At 49.7% G+C, this 26229-nt stretch overlaps 12 protein-coding genes across 12 annotated transcripts, besides 1 other annotated feature; 8 read left to right on the forward strand and 4 right to left on the reverse strand.

Moving 5' to 3' along the window:
* Positions 1-380: 380 nt before the first annotated feature.
* ACLA_061860 (uncharacterized protein) lies at positions 381-1627 on the forward strand (the record flags this gene model as incomplete). Its single annotated transcript, XM_001273649.1, has 3 exons — positions 381-709; positions 771-1356; positions 1415-1627. 3 exons carry the CDS (start codon positions 381-383, stop codon positions 1625-1627), a joined length of 1128 nt encoding a protein of 375 aa, XP_001273650.1.
* A 555-nt stretch (positions 1628-2182) lies between these two features.
* On the reverse strand, positions 2183-3112 carry ACLA_061870 (aromatic alcohol reductase; the record flags this gene model as incomplete). Its single annotated transcript, XM_001273650.1, has 1 exon — positions 2183-3112. One exon carries the CDS (start codon positions 3110-3112, stop codon positions 2183-2185), a length of 930 nt encoding a protein of 309 aa, XP_001273651.1.
* A 1625-nt stretch (positions 3113-4737) lies between these two features.
* Positions 4738-4761: a microsatellite.
* Positions 4762-7281: 2520 nt separating this feature from the next.
* On the forward strand, positions 7282-8352 carry ACLA_061880 (LLM class flavin-dependent oxidoreductase; the record flags this gene model as incomplete). Its single annotated transcript, XM_001273651.1, has 1 exon — positions 7282-8352. One exon carries the CDS (start codon positions 7282-7284, stop codon positions 8350-8352), a length of 1071 nt encoding a protein of 356 aa, XP_001273652.1.
* Positions 8353-8713: 361 nt separating this feature from the next.
* On the forward strand, positions 8714-9090 carry ACLA_061890 (uncharacterized protein; the record flags this gene model as incomplete). Its single annotated transcript, XM_001273652.1, has 3 exons — positions 8714-8722; positions 8807-8881; positions 8938-9090. 3 exons carry the CDS (start codon positions 8714-8716, stop codon positions 9088-9090), a joined length of 237 nt encoding a protein of 78 aa, XP_001273653.1.
* Positions 9091-11650: 2560 nt separating this feature from the next.
* Positions 11651-12699, forward strand: ACLA_061900 (putative ubiE/COQ5 methyltransferase; the record flags this gene model as incomplete). The annotated part of the gene is made up of 5 exons (XM_001273653.1): positions 11651-11854; positions 11904-12008; positions 12072-12414; positions 12470-12613; positions 12665-12699. The coding sequence occupies 5 exons, from the start codon at positions 11651-11653 to the stop codon at positions 12697-12699; spliced, it is 831 nt and encodes a 276-aa protein (XP_001273654.1).
* A 567-nt stretch (positions 12700-13266) lies between these two features.
* Positions 13267-14588, reverse strand: ACLA_061910 (non-structural maintenance of chromosomes element 1 family protein; the record flags this gene model as incomplete). The annotated part of the gene is made up of 4 exons (XM_001273654.1): positions 13267-13384; positions 13444-13706; positions 13767-14380; positions 14459-14588. 4 exons carry the CDS (start codon positions 14586-14588, stop codon positions 13267-13269), a joined length of 1125 nt encoding a protein of 374 aa, XP_001273655.1.
* A 388-nt stretch (positions 14589-14976) lies between these two features.
* Positions 14977-15680, reverse strand: ACLA_061920 (zinc finger CCCH domain-containing RNA-binding protein; the record flags this gene model as incomplete). Its single annotated transcript, XM_001273655.1, has 2 exons — positions 14977-15305; positions 15380-15680. The coding sequence occupies 2 exons, from the start codon at positions 15678-15680 to the stop codon at positions 14977-14979; spliced, it is 630 nt and encodes a 209-aa protein (XP_001273656.1).
* A 453-nt stretch (positions 15681-16133) lies between these two features.
* Positions 16134-17525, reverse strand: ACLA_061930 (NAD(P)/FAD-dependent oxidoreductase; the record flags this gene model as incomplete). The annotated part of the gene is made up of 2 exons (XM_001273656.1): positions 16134-17010; positions 17065-17525. The coding sequence occupies 2 exons, from the start codon at positions 17523-17525 to the stop codon at positions 16134-16136; spliced, it is 1338 nt and encodes a 445-aa protein (XP_001273657.1).
* Positions 17526-18501: 976 nt separating this feature from the next.
* ACLA_061940 (SDR family oxidoreductase) lies at positions 18502-19447 on the forward strand (the record flags this gene model as incomplete). The annotated part of the gene is made up of 4 exons (XM_001273657.1): positions 18502-18541; positions 18623-18936; positions 18990-19360; positions 19411-19447. 4 exons carry the CDS (start codon positions 18502-18504, stop codon positions 19445-19447), a joined length of 762 nt encoding a protein of 253 aa, XP_001273658.1.
* Positions 19448-20396: 949 nt separating this feature from the next.
* nctB (negative cofactor 2 transcription regulator complex subunit NCB2) lies at positions 20397-21107 on the forward strand (the record flags this gene model as incomplete). The annotated part of the gene is made up of 4 exons (XM_001273658.1): positions 20397-20418; positions 20479-20505; positions 20670-20929; positions 20988-21107. 4 exons carry the CDS (start codon positions 20397-20399, stop codon positions 21105-21107), a joined length of 429 nt encoding a protein of 142 aa, XP_001273659.1.
* Positions 21108-21937: 830 nt separating this feature from the next.
* ACLA_061960 (putative chromatin remodeling complex subunit (Arp9)) lies at positions 21938-24160 on the forward strand (the record flags this gene model as incomplete). The annotated part of the gene is made up of 3 exons (XM_001273659.1): positions 21938-21967; positions 22051-23506; positions 23565-24160. 3 exons carry the CDS (start codon positions 21938-21940, stop codon positions 24158-24160), a joined length of 2082 nt encoding a protein of 693 aa, XP_001273660.1.
* A 575-nt stretch (positions 24161-24735) lies between these two features.
* On the forward strand, positions 24736-25923 carry ACLA_061970 (putative C2H2 finger domain protein (Kin17); the record flags this gene model as incomplete). The annotated part of the gene is made up of 4 exons (XM_001273660.1): positions 24736-24789; positions 24852-24925; positions 24992-25172; positions 25231-25923. 4 exons carry the CDS (start codon positions 24736-24738, stop codon positions 25921-25923), a joined length of 1002 nt encoding a protein of 333 aa, XP_001273661.1.
* Between the last annotated feature and the right edge of the window lie 306 nt (positions 25924-26229).

Raw genomic sequence — 26229 nt, forward strand, 5'->3', positions numbered from 1 at the left:
GCTATAACTATCCGTAACTACCGGAGTATACCTACTGCTATTTGTCATGATGCTCCATACTAGCAGCAGCAACCAATCCAATCCTTGCCTGTCATTCAACGCCTTTGTATACATTCTGGACCTCCAATTAGAAGACCGTCTACCCTAAGCCACACCAAGAATATTGGCTCATCTAGTCACAATGGCCTTCCTGACGAGCTTAGTAGGTTGTGCGGGATCTGTCTTTGTAGAGACGACACTTGATGAGCAGAGTAAGCTGGGGACACTGGTCGTCGCTGAACCTTCTCGTCTTCAAGATATAAAAGAAGTCTCAATTCCAGGGGGAAATCATCAGGATGTACTCGTCACTACCTCCCAATCCATTTTAAAAATCTTTCAGTATGCGTGTCTCTCTCGAGCTTTCGCTCTTCTCCTTTTTACTTCCCGCAGTCGTGGCCAGCAAGCCACGCTGCACCGAGTTCAAGCTCCCAATCCACGTATCCCTTTCCCTGCCCCAGTTTAAGGTGCCTCGGTTTGACAGCAGTTATGAATCAACCGCATTCCTCGCTGCTTCGGTTTCGCGCACCGCGAATCTGAGCGCCCTCGTCGCGGGACAATCACAAATCGATCGAAGCTTTGGGATTTATTTCCGCTACTGTGAGCCGGAGAAGAGCAAGCATCGTACCGACATTCTGCAGATTCTCTCCCATGGTATAGGATTTGATAAATCGTTCGTCTGCCCTAGCCGGGTCCAATCTCTGTGCACGGCAGATACCCTAACATGCGCATAGTTATTGGAGCTTTGACGGCGAGGAATATGACTACATTGCCTCGGCAACTGCAGCCGGATATGCAACGCTGTCCTACGACCGACTCGGAGTCGGCCAGTCCGAGCAGGCTGATCCGTACTTTGAGATTCAAGTGTCGACGCAGGTCGCCATCCTCGCTCAAGTGACCGAGCTCGTTCGGAATGGACAACTGTGGCGTCGGGTGCCCGTACCAAAGAAAGTGGTGCACGTCGGCCACAGCTTCGGCTCCTTGATCACCAACGGACTGGTTGCAGCGCAGCCTCATCTGTCGGATGGTATCGTGCTGACTGGGTTCAGCCATAATACTTCCTACACGCCTCTTTTTGAAACATGTCTGGGCTTTGAACTGGCACGCTCGAACAATCCACGCCGATTTCGCCAGCATGACTCTGGCTACTTGACATGGGGCAACGAATATGCCAACCAGTGCGCCTTCTACACGTATCCGTTTTTTGAGCCAACTGTCCTCCAGCAGGCCGAGGCCAGCAAGGCTCCATTCGCAATCTCGGAACTTCTCTCGTTTGCGAGCGTCTCTTTGGCGGCGCCGAATTTCACGAATCCTGTGCTGGTGAGTTCCTTCACAGACTTGATGGCTGGACGGCATGCTGACTGCACCCCTCAACTAGATGCTCTCTGGCCAGTTCGATCTCCCATTCTGCGGCGGAGAATGTCAGGGGGTGCTGAATGGACCAGCTTCTGTGTCCCCTTTCGTCTTTCCGAACGCCCACCCGTTTGTTTCCTATGTTCATCCGAACGCGGGCCATTCCTTGAATCTGCACCATAACGCTTCGGCTGCATATGGGGTAATTACCAGCTTCCTCCAGCAGCAAGGTCTCTGAATAGCAAGGTTGGTTGGTGCGATCGTCTGGGAATTCAACAGTCTGTGTACGTGATGCCGTCTGTAATATAGGCTATGTTTTTGTTCTAGTGTTATGTATTTTAGTGTGTAGTCGAGTAGTGTTATTCTATGCTTCTATAGTTATAGATAGCATTCTCATTTCTTCTATTAGGCCTATGGTGGCCTCCCTATACGCCTTTCTTATGTGTTGATTCATGTTGAAAGCTCGCAAGAGACTTGAAACAATCATATGAAGAGGAATGGCAATCCAATGGTGAGAGGTAGGAATCTACAAGAAGTTATAGCCATCTCCATCAGCTCCATCACGGTTCTTCCGTCGTTTCTCAATAGGATCCTCTAGGGAAAAAGGCGAAGGGGCTACCATAGCCTCGTCACAGCCCATAGTGGCTGCGAACTCGAGGCCTAAGGTCATCTAGATCTAAGAGAGGGCTCTTCGCGATGTAAGGACACGGAAGGATTTACTTGAGCTCGTTTTCCCATGAAGTAGTAAGATTGCATTCAAAAGGATAAAGCAAAGAGATATCAGGTAAGTCTATCATAATGCCAGATGAGCGCGTGCCCACTCCTCCGCTGTCGAGGCATGGATCCCAACCCGACGATTCCACGTCTCCGACAGATCCCAAGCAACCCCACGACCCTCCCCAAAGACAACCTGATACTTGAACAAGCCGTTATCCGGATCTTTTGAAAGATCGCTTCTCGCAGCTTCCACCGTTCTTACCCTGCGAGCGAACTTGCGACCTGTGATCCTCTCAACCAAGTCCGCCAGCTGCCCGTACGTCAGAGTATCCCCAGCCACATAGATCGGCCTATTACCAAAGACCGACTCGGTCTTCGGGCCAAGGACAGCTTCCGCGGTAATTCTACCAATATCCTCCGGTGCTGTTACTGAGACCCTGGTATCCAGCCCCCCAAGGGCAAGAATAGCGTCGTTCCCGAAATCAACAACACCAAACGCAGGCTCGAACAGGAAGCTCGTGAACATGCCCGTGGATATGATCACCCATTTGGTCTGTTGCTGGCCGCGCAGAAGATCCCGCACGTCAAGTTGCTCGTCAAACAAATCCTGTGCGGATCCACGGCCAATGGCATCGTAGTCAACCCCGAACTGCCAGGGCACGTACCGGGGGACGTCAGCGGCGAGAACAGCACGCGCGAGCTTGAGCTGGATGCCAGGCCCAGCTGCAAAACCGGTACAACTGATGATTGTGTCGTAGTCGTGGAAGATCTCTGAGAGACGCTCTTCGGAATCACGGGCGATGTCCCCGGGGATGAAGTCGACGTTCAGGTTGCGTAGGCCTTTCAGCTGAGTGCTTTTCTCAGGATGGGTGGATGCGATGCTGGAGGGCCGTAGAAGGACTGCAATGGTTGCGCCATTTCGATGGGGGTGCTGGGCCAGGGAGAGCAGGACTTGGTAGCCCAGCTCGCCGGCGCCGATGACCAGGATTTTCTCAATAGCAGACATGTCCTAGGTATGCGTAGACTAGGGGAAGCGCTGTCTAGGCTGTTCTACAGAGAGTTCCGTAGCATCTGTCGTATTTATAGTACAGTTATCACCCAATGTCAGCTTCGGGCTTAGGGGGATTGCATCTATTTGATGACACATCCACTAGGATATTTTATCATTTTATGATTGTTACTTGTGGCCTGGTTCGGTTGCCACCAGCCAGAATGCCTAGCTAGTATAACCCAGGACGCCATCCCCGGGGCCGACGTCAACTTCGAGCAGAACTTGAGCCAATATTGGTTTGAATTAGTAAAGCAGAATGATTCCCTCGGCGACTTTGGCCGGGAATTCATCCGTCCGCCGATCAATATCTCGCGCAACAACACATACTGGAAATTCGCTACAGTCTGATAAAAGACAGACTACAAACTGTACGCAAAGGATATCCCGGAAAGGAAAAGGCATCATAAGCTCGTAATTTTTAGGTCGATTTCGTCCCATATTGCTCGTCCCGCATTGTCAGACGCACAATCAAGCCACGCAAAGGACGTTAAAAGCTCATATAATTCCTGCCACGAGCTGCCGTCTGAGAGTAGATGCCTTGGGGAGATTGCTCGTTGAGGAGTTGGGCGATCTCTCTGAGCGCTGGCCTCGCTGGACTGAGACGCGCCGTCCAGCGCTTCCTTCGCACAATGGCAGAGGACAAGATTTGAGCCAGCATGGTGTTGTTTGAACTGACTCCTTGTCGGCTCGGCCCAGTCTCCGCGGAGTCTATTTCGCTTCTCCCGGTATCGTTGACGCATCAGGTGTGAACGGATGAGCGGGGCGCTTAGCTTCCCATCTCGTATGGTAGATCCATTAATAAAGGTGAAGGGGGCAGGCGATAGCTGTCTTTCCCGACTGTTTGGGCTCATCATTTTTCCCCCCTGGGTCGATTGCCGAGAGCCTCGAGGTAGCAAACCCTTAAGGCGTGGCTTCTCTTTCCTTTTTATAAGTTCGTGGTTCAACGCAACGTGTTTCCGAGAGCTTTGGTAAGCGAAGCTACAGCACGCAATGACCCGGTGATGTTCGGTTGAATAGAGTCCCGATTTATGGATCTGAAAAAGACGGAATCTACAACTTTGATAGATGAGCGAAGGAATTCCAAATAAATCCTTGGGCACATCGATCATATTGCATGTTGTATGGATCCGTCATCCCCACTACTTTCTTATTTCAGACTGTAGCTACTAGCTACTAGCTAACGCTGCATCTTTGGACCAGGCTGAGTTGATCAAGTTCCGCCCCTCAAAGCTATTTCGTCCTAAGGTTTGTCTAGATCAAATCATAGCGTCATTACCCCTCAGTTCTCTCCTTATCAGCGCTGCTTTCAGGGTCTGAGCCACGAGGTTCAGGGAGATCGCTGCATTGAACACGGAGCCTCATCAATCCAGCAGTCTCTACAGCCCAGTTGGATCTTGCATATATTCATGAGATATCCAAGGCTTGGAGAAATGCATCAATGCCGTAAGCTGTAGCGGGTTCTATGTACACCTATCTTTGAGAATAAACACCTGCCTAAACAGAGCTATGGTGATATAACCAGCCAACTCCCTCAGAGGGATTCAGCTAGTTGCCATATAGGTCCCGCTAGGAGGGGAAAAACACACACACACACACACACACACCATATTCCTCTTTCGATCTTGACAGGGCATGGGCTGCCCAAACTGCATCTGCACTATTCTAGAACAGTCTAGCTCAAGGGGATTGTTATGTCCGCGGGTCAGCCGGGAACAAAACACCGAAAGTGTAGGATTTGCGCAGGAACAAACGGAATGTCTCATAAGGCATGTCACTCTATCTGTTGTGCACCTTTTCCTCCATATTTGGCTAGTACAGACGATTCCCTGTAGCATGTGGCCAGGATGCTAATCAGACGGTGACTCGGTGAGTCATGGAATCCAGAACCAACCCGCGATGTACTTCGGATGCAGGTCAAATTTAATTAAGTTATTGTCCTGTTGGTTTCCATACAGAAAAACGGTCTGTCCAGACTCCAGAATACATCTTGACAAGGACGGAACCCAATCATCGATTTGTTCTGTCTGTCTTTGCAATCATTAGCTAATATACAGAGTTTCGGCTTAATCTCCATAGTGTGTACCCTCGGCTTCCTGACACTAGAGTTCGTTGGCTGCTTCCTGGTGAGCCGCACGGTCTACGAGAGATAAGAATAGATATTAAGACAATAATTCGCGTTTCATTGTGTGAAGGGAGTTCTCCTACTCTCAGAGGGCCGGTCTAGACGTTCCTTGCTGAAAGCCGCATCCTTTCCTCCGCCATACGAGGTTGGGGGGGGCCAAGTCAGGGCTTCACCTATATAATGTCTTGTATTCCTTGTATTCCCCCTGTAGTCCGATTCCTACAAAGGTACGGCTGGGCTACTTTCGGATCACCACAAACATGCGTTCAATCCGGCTGATATTGCAGCCACTACCTGGGCCATCACCATAGCAAAAGCGTCAACGATGCATTTTCGGGTGCCTTCCAGGCTTCGAAGCGCCAGGAAGAAGAAATGAGAAATTTAGTCAAGATCAATTTAAACCATTGTATATCTTCACTCCAGGACGGGCCTTGCAAATGCTGAGAATATCCGGGGAATACCTCGGGAGTCGGAATGCCAATCTGCGGGATGATCTTGATCATTGAAACTCTTAATGAACCCATGTCCACTCGTACCTCAACGATCAGATGCGATCGGTAAGAGAAGGCCATTCAACTTTCCGCCCCGTGGCCCCGGCATCGAGGGCAAGGCATAACAGGCCATATCTCCCCGGAACCCCAGATGAAACGACTGCCACCAAGTCGGTTATATAGAAGCTCTAGTAATCTATTGGAATAAAGACTGTTAATCTCAATCCCCAAAGGTCGCTTATAGTCTTTTTCAACTTGTTTGCAGCCTAGGGCTTCGCCAAGGATGCCTAAAGCCATCACCCGCCCATCTACCAGAGCTTTTCATGGCTAAATGCCCTATAGGGAGGCTTGACAGAGGCGACTAGGGGAGAGCCTAGAGATTTCTATCCAAGGGGGGCACTAGCTATGTTAATTCTAAGTAAGAGTAAAATGGGAAAAACCTCATGCTCATCTCAGATGGCCACTGCTCCAAGTCACAGGCGACATCAAATCCTCAACACGTATCAAGCTGTCCTTGACAGCAGAGTTCGAGCATCTGCAACCCATGCGGAGCATAACAGTAGCACGAAGCGTTAAGAGCAAGTACCGGAGGATCTTCCTTCTCCAGTTCGCAAAAACGCTTTGGCTATTCATGCAAGGTCCCTCATTATCGGAGGCGTATGTGGCATACTGACCTATGAAATACAAGCAATAAAAGTACCTTCAGATTCTCTTCAGACGGCATGGGTTGCAATCTTAATCCCATTCTTATAGATTTGATTACTTGAGCCTCTGGCAGGTAGCGTCAACTCGCAGTCTGAGGTACCGGCGTACCAATCACTGCCTGCACGAGATATGGGTGATCTTCCGGCTATAAGAAAGCTTTCAGTTCGACAGACATTAGCACGAGTGGCAAGCAAGCTGTATAGTTATAGCAGCGAGTAGGCTTTGAGTCTAGAGACGTCCGGAATCTCGAGGTTCCAGTATGAGTCCAGTAGTGCCGCTTCGACGTCGAGTAGACGAGTGCCCCATTTCATGCAGAGTCCAATCTGGAAGTTCTGTTGTCCTCAATATAAGCAATGGAGGGAAAGGGCTAAAACCCGAGATGCGGAGTAGATGACACAGTGAACAGGCATTTGCTAGACAAAGATGGCCACTAAGAACATTATATCGTTAATTCGTGTAGATCTTATAGATAGTAATTGGGATGATGTTCTGCTTGCGCATAAAATGGACTGGATGTTCATGGCGTGATCCTAAAGTGACTGACGCCATCTCAGCATCCTCCCACTTGACATGGGGAAAGATAACAACATCCTAGCATGGACTGTATGTTGCATCTGTCTCGGATAAGCTCCGGCTGTGCTTTGTAAGGGATGTCCAAGGTGTGATATTGCTACATTTCTCGACATATGGCATCTTCAGCATTGGGAGAAGCATAGCCGAGTCATACCAAGTAGAATGATATATAAAGTCACACTTTTCCCAGTCAGGGGATCCCCCAGGACCATACCACCTACGAAGAACACAAAATGCCCTCGTTCATCAGCCTCACCTTCCCCACTCCCTCGTCGGAGCTTCATCCCATCCCCAATGCGGGGATTGACACGGACTTCCTCATCCGCTACGCCCGCACCCTAGATGACTACGGCTTCACCCACACCCTTGTCCCCTACGACTCCTCATCGTTCGACCCCTTCACCATTGGTGCGACCATCGCATCCGTTACCAAGAACCTCAAGGTCATCATCGCCCTACGCCCGAACACCGTTCCCCCAACTGTCGCTGCCAAGGCACTCGCCACACTGGACCAGCTCAGTCACGGCCGAGTCGTGGTACATTTGATCGCAGGCGGCAGCGACGCTGAACAGGCGCGCGAGGGCGACTTTCTGTCGAAGGAAAAGAGATACGCAAGACTGGAGGATTACATTCTCATCCTCAGACGAGCATGGGAATCAGCCGACCCATTCGACTGGGATAGCGAGTTCTTCCGGTTCAAAGAGTTTACGAACCGTGTTCGACCAGTCCAGAAGACCATCCCCGTCTCGGTTGGTGGGTCGTCGGATGAGGCATATCGCATCGGCGGAAAGCTGGCCGATATCTTCGGCCTGTGGGGAGAGCCTCTGAAGGAGACAAAGGAGCAGATCGACCGCATCTATGCGGAAGCCGACAAGGCTGGAAGGGATCCAACCGACCGGCCCAAGATCTGGGTATCGCTCCGACCGATCGTCGCAGAGACGGACGAGCTAGCATGGGCCAAGGCGCATCGGACCCTAGATGCCTTGAAGGCGAACGCCGCCGGAAAGAAGTTCGAGGCGCCACAGAATGCTGGTTCGCAGCGCTTGCTGGACATCGCGACGCGAGGCGAGGTGCAGGATCGGGCGCTGTGGTATCCTACTGTGACGGCGACGAATGCGCGCGGTGCCTCGACGGCGCTGGTTGGGTCGATTGAAACGGTTGCGCAGTCGCTGGCAGACTACGTCAAACTGGGTGCCGAGTTCATTTCCATTCGAGGATACGACAACTATAACGATGCGGTGGATTATGGGAGGTATATCTTGCCGAGAATCAAGGAGATATTGGCCGAGGATGCTCAGCCCTAGACGGACTGTTATTTGTGCATTATCTCCTGATATATAGCGCTTCTCGTGTAGTAAATATCATGTTGTTCATGTTGGTGTGACACCTGAAGGAAGGCAAATTGATCGGCTTGCTGTCAAAGTCCAGTCCTCTTTTGGTCTCCCAGAGGCCATCCAGAAATAGTGATGGCTGTATTCTACGTTACAATACCATACACATTTCTGCGCCAAGCTTAACCTTATCAGGGGAGATTAGCAGATCCCCGCTCGTAATTTTCGGTATCCAGCAAAAAAGGGCGAAAAAAAAACTTCATCTGACAATTCTCCCCTCCATCACCAGCTGTTCTCGCATCGTACTTGTTGATCATAACAAACACTAGACATCATGGGTAACGTGAGTTCAAACCGGTCTGATCTCAGAGACATCTGTTCTTGACTCTCTGAACATGAGCTGACTGGCATCGTGATGTGTCAATAGGGAGCCAAAGCCGCCTCGAAGCGTGAGCGCAATGCCAAAGATGCCAAAGGTTCGGCCAAGTCACAGCTGAAAGTTGTATGTATCTCATCTCCAGAATCAATAGAATAGGCTGTCATACTTATCTAGTACAGAACGAAGCTGCCAAGGACATCATGTGCAATGTCTGCAGACAGACCTTCCTGCGCACGACTCGTGCTCCTGCCCTGACGGAGCATGCCTCGAATAAGCACAGCAAGACTCTGCAGGACTGTTTTCCCAACTTTGTGGAGACTCCTAAGAAATAGACAGGACGTCTTGCGCTTTGGTCATCGTTTCTGTTTGTTCTTTTTTTCTTTCTTTTTTCTTCTTTTTTTGCGGGGAAGATAAGATATGCATTTGATCATTGAGCTGTGGAGTTTCCTTTTTGAGTTGTCGATCTGTTCATAGTCATACATCCCCCTACTTACATACCTCTATATCTTTTTTTTCTTTGCTCTTCTAGTAACCCATATGGAAAATAGTCTGGGTTCTTGGTAATTATCCATTTCTCGCGCAAATGCACAGTTTAAGAGGTGATCAAACAAGATATTTGCCTGGACATACTCATTTGGCACCCCAATATGATCGCGCAGCCTTCAGCCTCGGAATCAACTCTGTACAGTATCAAACTGCAGTTCCTTCAGGGGCATAAGTGCGACGGTCAGGGTGAGTTGGTCGATCTACTCTTCGCTTATCTTCGTGGCTAGTACTCTAACGTTTCGTGTGAGGGTCCTTTATCAGACAAAGAACATCACTGGGGCCATTTGCCAGTTGTAGATATCGACAGCCAGTAAGAAGTATACTTGAGCCTATGGCTGTTTGCTCCTTTACCAGGATGTGGCTTCATCCTCGGATATTGCCTCTTTCACTGACCTGAGGCATAGTCCAATGGATGATCATGGACGGTTGTGACATAGCTTGGGGATGTGATGTTAGTCCTAGGAGGAAAAAAAGGCGCAAGGGAAGAATGATCTCCAAACCAGTAGTCAGACAGAGCAGTATAGTCTCTAAGCTCAACACAACGGTCTTATCTCCTCTCGAGTGTTATCAAGCGTGTCTGTTCTCCAGTGCTTGGACTTTAGCCAAGTTTTCTGATAGCTCGCTTCACTCACCTTTAACCATCGGACTCTAACAGCTAACTTCCCCTTCCAGAGATGATGGAGACGAATAAAAGAGGTGTCGGACACAACTCATTAAGAGGGAAAACAGCGGCTAGGAAAACCATGTGGCAGGTTACAGAATAAGGCCTGCAGCAGCACACACTTCAATTCAAAGATCCAAGAGCCCCTCCTTTCGAGATGGATCTTAACAGTCAAGTCCCGTCAGTCCACAGTCTCTGGCTTCTAATGAGATATGGATGCTCGTCGCATACTATCTGCCTCGGATGCCCAACCAACCCAGTTGGAAACCCTGGATCACGTATCGTGGCTTGAACAGGATCTTCAAGAATGCAATTGAGGACTTTTTATGTCCAATACTGGCTAGAGGAATCAACCATCTTTTTCGATTGTCAGTGACCCACTACGTCATCCGATGACATCCTATATCCTATCACAGGGGTGTTTGCTGTCACTCGCTATGCAGGCTCTGATAATCGTTTTGCTGTGTACGAGGATCCGTATCTCAACAGGTCAGAGCCTAAGAAAGGTCATTTACTAGATGAACTAAAAGCTCAATGGTCAAAGTTCACGGAGATTGGTTACAATCCCTATGTTGTTATTCGGATGGAGAAAGGCTTCACTGATTTGCTTCCGATGGACCTCTAGTTCCAGTTTTCCTTGCTAGGGTCCTTTTCACCTTCGATTGGAGAGAATATCTTTCTGCCTTGCTGGACGAGCTGCGGTGTATAGATGAGTTCGAGGAACGCCATGGGGTAAGTTCTATTTCTTCCAAACTCGCTGACTCTGATTCTGACAAATGGCAGTATAAATCACAAGTCCAACTTGCCCGGGAATTGACCCTGAAAGTCATTCATGCCGACATTACTCCAGTGCAAAGGACACAGCTATTGGTACAAGCTGCGGGCACGAGGGAGCGCAGGCTCCACTAGGGCCTTGAATAGGGACATCTGTCAGACATTTCGTACCGTCATGAGGTTCTTGGATCGCGATTTGCACAGCTCGATGAGCATGTGGCGTAGGAACTGCTTCGAATAGCATATGAGGTCTATCTTTACGACGCCGACGTAGAGTGGTCATAGCGGTATGACAATGATGTTGCTGTTACAATGTCTGGGACTGTTTCGATAAATCCGGAGCAGACCTATAACGTTTGATTCGCTTGAGATTGCGGCCTAGCAGTCCCCGGGTAAATTGGTCACTGTGAGCCTCTCTTCAACTGCTTGAAGATAATGGAGTGATGTCTCTGCGGTATCAGGTTCCCACTATACGGGCAAGCAGTACCACAGGGTGTTTCGCCACTTTCACGCAAGAAAATCGAAGCCTTTCCTCGGACGACCATCGACAGTGATGGTAGACTGGGTCTCACTGTTGCCGAGGTGTCAAGAGGCTGTCACTGCCTGGCTTTGATTGGCCATTGAAGCCCTTCTCCAATTGTACACCTCATGCAACAATGACTGAAGACTCCGATCCAACGGACCAATCATCAGGCCATATCACCGATCTAGTTCGGTTACACCTCATGCTTCCATCTATGAGTGTGATGTCCAAGGAAAGAATGATTGATATTGACCGTTTGATAGCGGGTCGAGCTGCCTTAAGTCGATCACAATGTGGGGTTGTCCAAAAGGTATAAATTGCCAACCTTGCTCTGGCCCCGTGGACAACGATCAAGTTCCCATTCCATCACCTTCACCTACAAAGCACCATGCAATCGAAAGAAACCATCCAGGCAGTCCAAAGCTACTATGGGGGACTAGCAGAGCGTAGTTCAACGGAGAACGCCGAGGACTATCAGGCTACTGTCGCGAAAGCGTTCGGTTACGACCCTGAGGATCTGAAGTCACTTCCCGAAAATGCCAACCTGGGAGTCAGTTGCGGTAATCCTTTGGCGATGGCAAGTTTGAGAGAGGTATACACGGCCCAGATCAACCGTTCCACACCTACTGATCATACTGTAGGGCGAAACCGTGGTTGATCTTGGAAGTGGCGGTGGAATCGATGTCATTCTAGCTGCTCGCAAAGTCGGTCCCAAGGGAAAGGCCATCGGCGTTGATATGACTGAGGTACGGATTGTCCTCTTTCTAATTTTCCATTAAGAAACGGGCAGCTTACTCTCAACCCACCAGAAAATGCTCACGCTTGCCCGTGAGAATGTCGAGAAAGCGGGCATCTCGAACGCTTCATTCGTCGAAGGTTTCATCACTGCCATCCCCCTCGAGGACTCGACGGCCGATTGCATCATCAGCAATTGCGTCGTGAATCTTGTACCAAATGAGCAGAAAAGCCTTGTCTTTCATGAGATGTTCCGCCTCCTGAAACCCGGGGGTCGGGTTGCCATCAGTGACATCCTCGCTCGGAAGAAGCTTCCATCCGATGTCACAAATAATCTGGCGCTGTATGTTGGCTGCATTGCAGGCGCCAGTCAAGTGGAGGAATATCATTCCTATCTGAAGGAAGCTGGGTTCAATGGTATGTCTACGCTACCCACGTCCAACACGGTAGACCGTGCTGATACCTTGCGCAGATATCATGATCGTGGACACAAAGTCGGACCTCAACATCTACAAAGAAATGAGTCAGGGGGAGAAAGTTGCCTGCTGTAGTGCGTCGTGCTCTGGCACCCAATCTAATAACGACATCGGCAAATATGATTTCAATGAATGGACTGGTAAGTGCTTCTTTCAAGATCCACAATCACCCTGGCTAAAGGTGTCCCTAGGTTCTTTTCAGATATTCGCCGTCAAGCCTACTTAGGTGACATGGTTAGCGCCGCGCATCGTATTGCTGTCTTTCTTCTTTTATTTGGGACTGTGGTAGCCGAGATCAAGCTGGAAAGGAGCAATGATACCTGCTAATCTGAAATCGCCTGCCTTGGTTAATCAAGGAGAGATAAAGACAGCAAGAAAAGCATTTTCTATTCCAGTGACTGACAGAAGAGATAAACATCTATCAAGCTTTGTTTCATGTTGTATTCTGTGAGGAGTAAATCTATCCGAAGCCACGTTTGGATAAGCTTTGTGGTGTCAAGAGCAGCTGGTACCTCAGCGGTGACGCTGCGGCCCTATTTGTATTGTGTCTGCAAGCAGATACTTAATTGAACATCTAGCGTTCGCGGAGTCCCTTCTCGTCCTGGAATTGCGTGGTGAATTGCATAGAAGCATCATGAAGGGGTAGATTATGGCCAACAGTCTCTCGGCATAACAGGCGTTCAGTCAATCTCACGAGGCCTCGGTACACCTTTTAAGTAGATTGTCGGACTCTACCTGGAAGTCTATCCCGTCAAGACGTCCAATGGTGCGCACATGACTTTCCTGTTGGTCATCATGCATCCGAGCTGTATGGGACGTGGCCCTCTGCCCGTTCATGAGCGCCAGCGAGTCGCAGGGTCATAGCAGTCGTTTGGAAATGCTTGCGCCGACAATGGATGCTGCTCAATATGCTGCTCAATGTTGCTTATGATCTTTTAAACGTCCATAGGAGCAGAGGTATCCGCCTCACTCGCTCTCGTCGCCGTCTTCAGCGAGACTTGTCACCTGTGTGCTAGGCCCAATATCGCTCTCGCGCTGTGTATTCGTCATCCGCCTATTGTTTTGCACTGATCGGTTGTTCATGGAAGTGATGGCTCTCTCGCCAACGAACTTTTCACCAGACCAAGGAGCCTTACACACGGGGCATTGCTCTGCTTGCCGCATACGGAAGAAATTGCGAGTACACATGTCGTGGAGTCGACCCAGGCAGTCACGATTCTCGCAGCGTTGGCCCTGTCCATCCCGCTAATGTCAGAAATCAGCTCAATGGGGAAATCGCTGTCGTCAACTCACCACTGTGATGATATCCCTGCACGCCGCGCAGAACTTGATTTTATCCACCCGTGCACCCTCGTCATTCTCGTTGTAGGTTGCAACCAGCCAACCCCGCAACTCCATCAGCCCTCGCGGGCTCAAGCTGTAGTTTCCCTTCCGGCTTTTCTCAAACCAGCCATCTTCTACCAACTGCTTCAGGACCATCTCGGCCTGCGACATGGTCAACGACTGCGCTGCTCCTCCTTGCGTCTGCTGTGTGGCAGCGCCAGACACCCGACGGGTCGAATCCGTCGAAGCTTTGGCTAGCTGAATAGCTTGTATCCCACTCACTACCATGGCTTCGGATCGTCGGGTGTTGTTCGTATCGAATATCGCGTCAAGGATCCGCTTGATGAAGGCGATCTCGTCTGCCGTGTAGGTGGTGGCTAACTGCATGACCGGATCGCTGGTGGTGTTCACAAGAGCGTACACCCGTTCTGATGGCGTGGACTCATTCTCTTGCTGGTCCAGCCGCAGCTGGGGCAGCGTACTTCTGATTTCCAGGTCGAAGGGAGAAATCGCGGTGTTGGCTGCATTGATATAAGAGTGAAGATCTTCCTCGGTCACATCGTCCGCGGAGACAGGTTGGCCTTCTATTCGATTTATAAAAGTTTTAGCGGGTCTCTCTTGGATACCAGAACGTATCACTTTTGACGATCTAGACTTCATACCATGCGCTGAGAAGATAGCTGCCAGAACGGGTTTCGCTTCAGCAAATGTCATAGTCGAACGAGCCATGAACGCCTGCAAAAAGGCGCGATTGCTATCACTGTAGTCATTTCCTGCAACACCGTCTGCCATGATCTTCAGATAGTCTTAATCTACTTCAGAGCTGCGGTGTCGATGGAGATGAATCTTACAGCGCTTTTCTGCGGGGAAAACCATCTGCGACGCGATCCACGCGATCCGCGTTATCAGGTGCCAAGACTGGCACCATTTTTATAAATGCAAGCTTCTTCATCAACTGAGGTATGGTTGGACTGGATAGACCCCTACTACAAGAGTTGACTAGCCTATTGTGTCCATTGTAAAGGAGTGGAAATAAAAATTAGAATCATGGTTTCAATAACAAAGTAAGCTAGCTTTGATATCACAACAAGCGAACAAGAAGTTACAGATGACAGATGTCATTAATCTCCCCAACGCCGGATATGTAAACGAAATAATACACGAGAAATTCCCCCTAGCATCAGAATCTCCGCCGTGTCGGCTCTGGGCTAGGACTCCGGCTAACACTCCTAGCATCCCTGCCCCGTTCCTTGAGCCATTTCTTCGTGCTCAGGCGCAGCTCACGGTCAAGCTCGGCACTGGGATCTTTGCGATGGATGAAATTGCAGAATCCGCCTCGTACACAGCCTTCCCCGCTATTTAACCGACAGCATGCTTCTCGGAAATCCGTCACTGGTGACAGTTCGCAATATATCGGTCGCGCGGCATACCAGCGCGAGTTGAGCGCATCACACGCCGCCTGTGCATCTTCTTCATATTTGAATCGCGCGTAGACATTGCCGATGAGGTCTATCATGAGCAACCCGGGTTAGTCTCAATTTGAATTGAAGAAAAGGGAAGCCACCAAGCAAAGGCACACTTACGATCATTGTTGTTGTCGCAGACAACCAACTCCTCCAGCTCGCCGTACTTGCACATCTCGCACCAGACATCCTCGTAGAATGCGTCGAAGTGGTTTTGCAGCTGGCTCGGGTTCATCTTGCTCTTCGGATCGTAGGCAGGGTTTTGGTACATGTTTGGCATGAGGATTGTTTGGGAATATGACGGCTTGACATGCTTGCGAGAGCATCTATCGCCGTGTCTGCAGGCGCCAATCTTGTAGTAGAAGGAGCAATTGACTTTGTCCTGCTCTGTACCGAAAATGGAGGCGAGATAATTGGCCATGATGCTCAGGTAGGGGTGCGACGACCTCGGCTCGCTTGGACTAGGAAAGGCGAAAGGTGCGGATTGAGAACTATCGAGTAGCGATAGATAATGAGGTCCTGAGGCAGGTGGTGGGAGGAGAAATAGCAACTAGAGGACTTTTGCGCAGGGAGTGAATCTATCTTGCTGCTCTTCACATAGCTTGAAGTTTCTGGAGAGCTCGATCGCGTGGCGGAGATGCTGACTAACTGCGCCGATAGTTAAGCCTGAGGCTACAACCTTTGGCTAGCGGAACAAGGATAACTCCGAGAGCATAATGAGTCAGCTATGCAAGCTTAGTATAAAATAGCATCTTCTTAAGCTACGTCTTGTAAACATATCATCAATCCGATCATTAGAATTCGACGTTGAGATGCAGGGTATCCTACAAGTAGATTAAACTAATATTTGCTATTTTCATCCCTTCCATTTGACTTAGAGTTTGGCCTTCGTACTATCGCCTACTGCCAGGCCACTGATATCAACCTCAGGCCTGAGTCCCTCAACCATTTGCGCAACCACCCTTCCTGTGCCTGGAGCCAGTGAGATACCCCAGGGACCATGACCTGTAGCAACAAACACACCTCCTCTCGCTCTACCAGCTGCCTTTTTGTTTTGAGTGCCTGTCTTAAACCCGCCTAGCAAGTCGTCCTCGACTTTAGCGACAAAAGGAACTCCGCGAGCGGAGACAGGACGGAAACATAGACCTTCACGTACGATCTCCAAGTCATTTGTGTTGATAACTTCCTCCGTGGATTCGGCACTGCCATCGACCAGCTTTCCCATCAGGCGAATCGCCACCTGCCTCAATCTTTCCATCTCCTTCTGCTCCATGAGCTTATGCGAGTCCTCTGCCTGGCTCGGAAGAGGAATCTGTGTGCTATTCAAGCCGGCAATGTAGATCTCCCCACCTTCGCGAGAAAAGATTTCGGGGCTGAATCCGCTTGAGGCAGGATGGGTGGTAAACACAGCATGGCTTCGGCCGCCGTATCCCTTGGCCTCGTGCTCAAGAGTGTATCTTGGGGAACGAACCACAAGAGAGTAGCCTGCAAGCGGGGTGATGGGAACCGAAACACTAGATGAAGGGAAAAGGTCGCAGAACACTTGAGGAGTCCAGGGTCCGGCACAAATGATAAGATTAGTGCACGGGAGTGTGGACTCGGTTCGAGTGGTCAAATCAATGATCCGGACACCGGTGATTGTGTTACTGGCTCCATCTGTGACGAGAGAAACGGCTTTCGCCGGATGATGCAAATTGACACCCCTAGACAGGGCTGTCTCCATGAAAAATTTGGATAATCTCAAGGGGTCCCTAGACGGAGTTAGTCTCAAGAATCTGCCAAAGCATCAGCAACGGTTTACTAACGCTTGCGCAACGGTGTCGTCTTCGCTGATCTTCTCAAAGACTCCCTTCTTCTGCTTCGTCATCCAGCCTGGCGCTTCGTGATAGATTGGGCTTTTGGATCCAGCAGCTGTCTCTGCTCGACTTGTGCCTGCACGCAGCCAATCATCTCCGCGCGCACCTCCTTTTTTCTTCCCATCAGAGACATCCAGACTCAACGCGGTGCCTTTCATGTACCCCCATTTCTTGTCTCCGCCATGTTCAGCAGCTAGAGACTCATGAAGGTCGAAAGAAAGAGCTGCTAGAGGAGCAAGAGCCGGCGCGAACCAGTCCTTGGCTAGAAACCCGGCCGCATACCCGGATGCGGCACTGAACAACTGCGATGAGGCTTCGACAACGTGGATTTCGTCTGATGGTTGGTTCTGAGAGAGATAGTAGGCAATCGAAGAGCCGATGATGCCTCCTCCAAGAATCACAGAAGACATATTCCTTTTTCTTTTTTTCTTTTGAGGCCCTGGAATCGTTAGGGAGACAGTGGAAGCAATTACGGACCTAGATCTCGGTTAGACCTCTCGGCAATTTTCCAACCTTTCCAACTCACAATGACACTCAATCTTCGCCTCTGGAGCTACTATCGAGGAATTCGTGACAGGCTCCGTCAAGTCTTATAAGCGATTTAATCCAATTTAGCGGGGAAATCAGGAAGTGGGTTCGATAGCATTGGCATTTCGTGTAATAGGCCTTGACAAGGTGGACCTACGCCCTGCAATTGATCAACACGCAAGTTTTAGGTTCTACCAGCCTGCGATAGCATTGTTGCTGTCTCCAGTGGTTTCCCTATCTGATGAGACTAGTTGGAGCCCTTGAATCCGATATTGTGGGATCTCCTTCTCTCCGAACGGCTCGAATGTCCCATATCGGTTATGCGGTCCCACAATGAACTTTCCCGCGGCATTCTGAATTCATCAGTCTCGACATAATAGACTTTGAGTCCAGGGTCCTCTCGGATCTGTGCTAATATATGCCAATGCCCAGTTATACATCTAGTGTGCAAATCAGGGCTCTTTGTGCACTTGCAGTCTCATATGATTATATGAGACTATGTTTCCTATAGAGCAGGAAGAGCTCGAAGCATGAAAAAATAGATTAGCGTAATACAATAGTAAGATAGTTCTCGTCAAGAACAAAGCATGATTGAACTTTGAGGTACTTATCTGCTTTGAATCAATGTTGAATGCTTAATCTCTAGATTTGTTGAGACGAGGGAATTGGGGATTCCGTTCCTCTATCAAAGTTGACCCCACGTTCCCCTCACTGCAGAAATTACATCACCCTGCTGTTGTTCTCTGCACCATCCAAGCAACCTGATAAGACCTGTCTTCCTGACAACAAAAAAAATTTCAATTCGATTCGCCATATTGCAGTTTTATTTGTCTTCTTCCTTCCATCAACAAACCAATCATGTCAAGCAAAACCATCATTGTCACTGGGGCTTCAAGAGGTGACTCCAATCCCCTCGACCTGGGAGCAGCTCTGACGAGAGAACACCGAGACTGACTTGCTCTTTTCGCACGACTAACAGGCATCGGACTCGCAATCGCAAAGTACCTCCTTACTGCCCCTCAGTCGCATAATGTCGTCGTGATAGCCCGCAGCGTTGAGCCTCTTCAGAAGCTCAAGGAGCAGTACAATAAGCAAGTCGAGGTGCTCAATGGCGATTTGGCAGATTTTTCTCTTGGCCAGAAGGCAGTCGACCTCGCCATTAAGTCCTTCGGCCGTCTCGATGGCATGGTCCTCAACCACGGAATCCTCGGACAGGTCGGCAAGGTTGCCGAAGCAGACGTCGAACAGTGGAAGCAAGGATTTGACGTGAACTTTTTCAGCTTGGTTGCTTTTGTAAGCTTTCCTACTTCTTTGGTTTGGAGCAATTAACCTGGTCTTTACGATAGGTCAAAGCTGGTCTGCCAGCCCTACGCGAGTCCAAGGGAAAGATTGTCCTGACTTCGTCGGGAGCGTCGGTGTCCGCCTACAGAGGTTGGGGTCTATATGGAGCAACAAAAGCCGCCATGAACCATCTGGCTTTGACTCTGGGCGAAGAGGAACCCGAAGTGACAACTGTGTCGATCAGACCCGGCATGGTTGACACTGAGATGCAACGGGCGCTGAGAGAAGACCATGCTACGACATTGGAGCCCCAAATGCACTCCAAGTTCACCACTGTCCACAAAGAGGGCAAGCTTCTGAAGCCCGAACAGCCCGGACATGTGATGGCTAAACTTGTGCTGGACGCCCCAGCTTCGCTAAGTGGAAAGTTTATTTCGTAAGTTGCCTTCATTACTGATGCTATATATTCTTACTAACGGCAACAAGGTGGAATGATCAAGCTCTGGAAGCTTTCCAAGCATAGACACTTATCTAGAAGATTCATCTATATGTGATCGTCAGTATATACCGCGACCCATGAAGCAATAGACAGAAACAGCAAGATGTTATACATATAATCAGCCGAAAGATGAAAAGCAGGTACATTTTATAAGCATTAGGTGCAACACACCTTCATACTTAGCATGGAATGTAGGGTGTTCATCATATGAATGGGGAAGGGGAAAATCAGAACAATATTGGCTTACCTAGGGCTCGAATGCATTTAAAGAGTTGTTGCTGACTCCAAGTGCTCGTCTCTCTCACTACACAGATATGACCGGCATGACTGGACAAATACCAGAAATGGATTTGTCTCCGAGTCTCATAAAACTCTTCAGGCCAGTGTGAATCCAGATATGTCTAGAGAATACTTCAAGCTATTAGCAATTGAACCACGAATGGGTTGAATGAAAGATTGAGTGAATCAAAGGAGTAATCAGATAGTCCGTTTGGCTAGGACAGTGTTCGTCACCATAGAATGGTATGATAGGGGCGACAACAAGGTTCATCATGCTAGATTGGGGGTTTTTCATTGTTCATGACTGACATACCTTTGATAATTAGTTCTGCTTGCACTTGATGGTTAGCATGGCATGGCAAAGAGGATCTTGATCATCATCAAAGATCTCAAATGTTTTGACTCGCTTGTGATTTGTGTGAAGAAAATAGGAAGCTGTGAAAGAAGACCGAGAGAACAAAAAAAAAAATCGTGAAGATAAAGGGTGAGAGCGGTGGGATTCTGCCTTTGTTCTGCCAGTCCCGTGTCGAGTCTCTCTCCACGCGTAGTAGTGGGCTTTCCCGTCGACTATTTATCAAGGCTAATGTCCATCTGCCCCACGCGGAAGTGTAACAAGACATAACTTTTGCAATAATAACTGCTTTGCGACTTATGAGCGCTGCCAATTTCTGAACATTTTCGTATATAATCCACCATGTCTGATAGAGAGTTCGGCTGTAAGTTCAGTCCTATACTATCGTCTTGGCGCACTGACTGACGTTGTGATCGATTGACAGCAAACGACGACCTGTCGCTTCCCAAAGGTACGTATGCGGGAATCGTACTGGACCTGATTTTTGTCGCGCATTTTTCCCTATCAACGCTTGATACTGTCCGCAAGCTTCATGTGTGACCTCGCGTTTGCGACCCTGCTTTACGGCCCATACATCCTCGAAGTACGTGACTAACTCTTATCCCCCCCTCATAGCAACGGTCCAGAAGATCATCACTGAGATCCTACCACCTTCCTCCGGCCAAACGTTCTCCAAGGATGCGCGAGATCTGCTCATGGAATGCTGTGTCGAATTCATCACATTGATTTCTTCCGAGGCCAATGACATCAGCGAGAAAGAAGCGAAGAAGACAATCGCTTGTGAACATGTGGAGCGGGCTCTGCGTGATCTTGGATTCGGCGATTACATCCCCGATGTGCTTGCGGTTGCAGAGGAACACAAAGAACAGCTGAAGGTCAATTATTCCAGGAGTGCGCGCCAGACGGAAGTGCTGACATCTGCATATTTTGTAGTCCCGAGAAAAGAAGCAAAGTAAGATGGAGCAGAGCGGGCTGACCGAGGAAGAACTCCTGCGGCAGCAGCAGGAGCTATTTCGCTCGGCCACGGAGAAGTATAATGCTGCTCCAGAATGAGCTTTGCGAAATGAGGTCGAGCAACGCTTTCTGCTGTCAGTCTTTTCCTATTCTGCTTTTTGGGAGTTGCTTCTGCATCCTCCTATCTACGTCCACATGAACTTGGGAAGAAAAAATGGTCTGGAGTTTCGGGTTGTCATTCGGGTTATGATTTGGGAACGGTCAGCGGGTTTGTGAATTTATGTGCATCTTCGTTCTGTATTGATGAGATTATGCCAATCAACCTAGTGATTTTTTTTTCTGGCGCCATTGAGTTTCTTCCATCAAAGGATCTCTGCGCCGGTTGTATCTGTTGTAGATCGGTTAGAATTGAGGTTATGGGTCAATTTCTCGAGGGCTTCGGATCGGAGCACATACTGCGCGACTCTCAATGCTGCATTTATGTAACAGAGACGAGATTAGAATTTATATTAAAAGGGTAGTGATACATTTCGTAGGTTGCGGCTTCTATGGGAGTATACTCAAGGTATATCCCATTCCGTTGCAAGTCACCTACGATGATCTCCACTGAGAAGCGTTTGGAAGCAGACAAACGCGGCTCAATTGAAGGAAGAGCTTATCCCAAGAACCATATACCGTTCTGTAAATACATTTTTTTGAATGTAGATCCATGTACTCTGTAAAGCTGATAGATAAATGCACAGATATGGCTGTCCAAGCTCTGGATCATGTCTCCATATCTAGACATTAATGGCGCCTAACCTAATCAGGCTTACCGCCCAGCGACCAACGCGCAAAAGGTCGCAGCAGGTCCATCACCGCGGTCGGCCTCACTGCGACAGATTCCCCCCAAAGTCCTTGAGTTGTTGCATCACGCTGGACTGCCCAGGATGCCGCCTTTCAAAGATGAACACATTCTGGTAAGTCTCAACTTCATGCATCTCGCGCAAAGCACCCACACTTATAGCCACGCCCCATCAATTCACTGACCATCGCGTTCTAGATAATTGCGCCAGGCTCTCAGGTGACCCTGGCGCAGCTGGGCCTTCCGGAATCCTTTACTCCCGCGCGATTTCGCTTTCCCACGCGTATGTTTCCTGGCGAAAAGAAGGGCGAGTACGAACCATATAAAATTCAGGAGAGACGGCGCGATGTCAAAGCGAACAATGGCGCTGACGCGCCCAAGGAGGACGTGGAAATGAAGGATGCGGAACCCTCGGTGCCAGAAGGTACACCAAAGCCTGAGACGGCTGAGAAGCCCGAGAAGCCCGACGACGCGGAGACTGGAGAGAAACCTCAGGCTGGCTCGGGACAGGAGGGTAACAGGGAGACTGCACAGGAGACCGCACAAGAACCCGCACAGGATATCGTCTATGAAGAGGACGTCACGTCCGATGAAGGCGCCGTCTATCCCATCGAGAACGGACGCATTGTCGACTGGCCGTGCTTCTTCGCCCTTCTGACGCATGTTCACAACACCCTCAGTCCGCCTTTCCACACACCAATCATGCTCATTTCTGAGCCCGTCTGGTCTGCCCGTGATCGCGAGGCCATCACCCAGTTTGTCTTTGAAAAGTTCAAGACACCTGCTTTCTGCCTCATGGATTCGGCACTGGCAATCTGCTATGGTTACGGAACATCCACCGCTACGGTCATCGATGTCGGCAAGGACAAGGTCGACGTTACAGCCGTAACAGATTTCATGGTCAACGAGCATGGAAGAGGTGTTGCCCTAGAAGGGTGTGGTGGAGACTATATGACAGATAGGCTTTGGGAGCTACTACGTTCCAAGGGCTTTACGAGGGAGATGTGCGAGCAGCTGAAGAGGAGCAATATCACAGAAATCCTACCACCTGGCGTGCCTCTGCCTGGCACAGCGGCAACTGCACAACAAGGGGCCAACCCAGCCCCGTCGACCTCAATCAGTGCCCAGGAAAGTGCTGCTCCCAATGGATCCGTTCCTCGTGGGCCAGGCGAGAACATCCAGACTGGACCGGAAGGAACGAACGCAGAGGGTGAGGAAGACGAAGGGGTACTGGATGTCGCTGCCATTGTCAGCGGAAATACAAGCGAGTTTCTCGCGAAGCGCGACAAAGAGAGAGCCGAGAAGGCTTCCAAGAAAAGCGCAGCAGATCAGGCTGCGAAACCTGTCCGGCTTCCAAATTCTAAGAAAGAGAAGGCTTCCTTCCAATTCGAAGAATTCGTGCGCTTAGACTCGGAAAAGGAGAAGGTGGATGGTCCCAGGCGATTTATTCGTCACAAACGGGACATTGAAGTCGGTATCGAACGCTTCCTGTCTGCGACTCCTAAGGAACAAGTTGGGGAGCGCCTGTCCAGTGGTATTCTGGAAGATATCGCGACTCAGATTCATCATACCATTCTTGCTGTGCCTGACGCAGCCAAGAGAAGTGAACTTTGGGATTCATTGATCGTTGTGGGCAATGGCAGTAAGATCAAGGGTATGTGGCGTCAATCCTAATACTATCACTGCCCCCATGTACTGACAGCTTGCCCTAGGCTTCACCCAAGCTCTGCTTGGAGCAATCACGCAGAAGTTCATCCTCTCGCCATCGGGCACCATGTTCACATCCGAAATCCCTTCAAATTTCTCTACTCCACTGCCAACCGGAGGCACCAACACACCCGCTCCTTCTGGACAGCCCGGTCCCATGCACCACCCCGCAGGCCACGGTGTCAATCCTCTGCTCGTTGCTGCGACTCACTCGGGCAATCCAGCAGTGGGTAACATGCCCCCAGGGACACCGTCGCTCGACCCGAGTTCCCTACACCACCGTTCCACTGGTCATTCGCAGACGCCAACTTCTGTAAAAACCCTGAGACCTCCGGAATATTTCCCAGAGTGGAAGGAACAAAGCAACAGCAACGCGCCAGGTGCCAGCGGTGCTGGAGCATTGGGCATGGGCAACGGTACTGCTGGCAGGCCCAGCGGTGCGTCAACTGGTGGTCACGGCATGGAGGAGGCAGTTTTTCTCGGGGCTCAGGTCGCATCCAAAGTCATCTTTGTCCTTGATCAAGGCTTGAGCAAGGGCTTCATGAGCCGTGTGGAATACAATGAGAACGGGCCGTCGGCGATTCATGAATACGCGATGTGATCACATTGAAATATTCTCTGATACTGTCCCAACATAATCAAGGAGTCAAGCAACGAAATTCTCCGGTTTTATCGCTGCAGTTTTCCACGATGGACTTTGGAATCGTTGCACTCTTACATGTACTGTGATATTTGCTATTTTCATGCCTACCTCCACGATTGTATTTTAAAGATGGGCGTCACTTCTAGAAAAGCAACTGTTCCAGGAAGCAGGTAGGATAGGTGGAGTCGGGTCCTCGTTTATTATAGCGTTTCATGTCTTAGATTTAACAACAGAGATATTGTGTCTTTGAGCCATAGAGGTGGACTTACTGCCATCACTCCAACTTACAACTTCCCTTCCATTTACGCAGTGCATTGGTCACGTGGCTTTGATAACAAGCACAAGCCACACCTGATCCAGGCTGACCGCCTTCCTCGCCACATCTTATCTTCGACCATCTTTCTTGTTCTGAACTGGCTCCCACATCCCGTCGATCTTGAATCGACCACCCATCGCATTCATTCCATATAAGACAAGTCAAACCATCAAGCGCATCTTGGATTTTCTCGTTTTCTGCATCCTAGATCGTCAAGATGCCTCGCGCCGAGGCTGGAAGCACCAAGGCGATCAGCAACAAGCTCAAATCTGTATGTTCGCCCATTGCATTCCTACAATGGAGGAGAAATGGAGAGTACTAACTGGGCCCAAGAAAGGACTAGGTAGATTGCGGTGGTATTGTCAGGCTTGCGAGCGCCAGATGCGCGATGAGAACGGCTTCAAATGGTGAGTTGCGTCTTGCAATCTTGAGAAATAGTATGGCGCAAGTGTACTAACAGTCTGTCCTTCCAGCCACGTACAGAGCGAAAGCCACGTGCGACAGATGCTGCTCATCGGTGAAGATCCAAAGAAACATATCGAGGATTTCAGTAAGGAGTTCATGAAGAATTTTGTGGATCTTCTCAGGACTACACATGGAGAGAAGAAAGTCCATATCAATCAGTTCTATCAACAAGTTATCGCTGATAAAGAGGTATGTCGCTTGGAGAGAAAGGCTTAGATCGTTGGTGGGTTACTGACGTTTTGGATAGCACATACACATGAACGCCACCAAATGGAAGAGTCTTACACAGTTTGCGGCGCATCTCGGCCGGGAAGGTATCTGCCGCGTTGAAGAAACCGAGAAGGGGTTGTTTGTTTCGTACATCGACCGGAGCCCGGAGACAATGCGACGCCGGGAAGCGATCCTCAAGAAAGAACGACAGGATAGGGGAGATGAGGAGCGAGAACAACAGCAGATTCAGGAACAGATCGAGCGGGCTCAGCGCAACGCGGAAAAGCAGGAGGAGATTGATCATGAAGCTCGGGTTCTACAGCGGAAGGAGGGAGAGAAAGTGAAGCTCAACATTGGCTTTGGGTCGAAGGCAGCCGGCGAGCCGAAGGCCGCAGAGTCGAGAACACAGTCGCCCGAGGAGAAAAACAAGGATTCTGCTTCATTGACGCCAGATACCACTGCAGCTGCATCTTCTGCGACTTCCATCGAAACCGTGCCACAGGCGGCTCCGAAAATCTCCATGTCATTCAACACTAGCAAAACCAAGAATGTTTTTGCATCTGCGGCGAAGAAAAACCCTCTGGCTGGGAAAAAGGGCTCAGTGCTCGAGCAACCCAAGAAGATGACCGAGCAAGAGAGAATCATGAAGGAGGAGTTGGAAGCGATGGAACGGAAGCGTTTGCGTGGAGGCTCGGGCTTTCCAAATGCCAAGCGACCTAAGATCTCCTAAGTCCTCCAGGCCATCACCACGCCCGCCTTCCAAATTCTCAACCCTCCGAAACCCGCAACTCCTACTATGGGCATCACTCCCTGTCTGGTGTCGACCCTAGCATCTGGGCGATGGAAGTCGCAAATGGTGCGCATGGCCCCTGCAGTATATAGGTGGTAAGCAGGGATCAGGTTGCCAAAGACTATATGACCGTTCCATGCATTCGAGCATACATTCTTCCTGCTCGTATCAGCCAATGCTCGGCAGTTTCGGCCCTTTACCGTCATTACCAATACGTCTATGAATGAATTTCAGACGCCGGTTCCA

This window comes from Aspergillus clavatus, genomic scaffold, assembly GCF_000002715.2.
Source record: "Aspergillus clavatus NRRL 1 1099423829796 genomic scaffold, whole genome shotgun sequence".
Classification (NCBI taxonomy): domain Eukaryota; kingdom Fungi; phylum Ascomycota; class Eurotiomycetes; order Eurotiales; family Aspergillaceae; genus Aspergillus; species Aspergillus clavatus.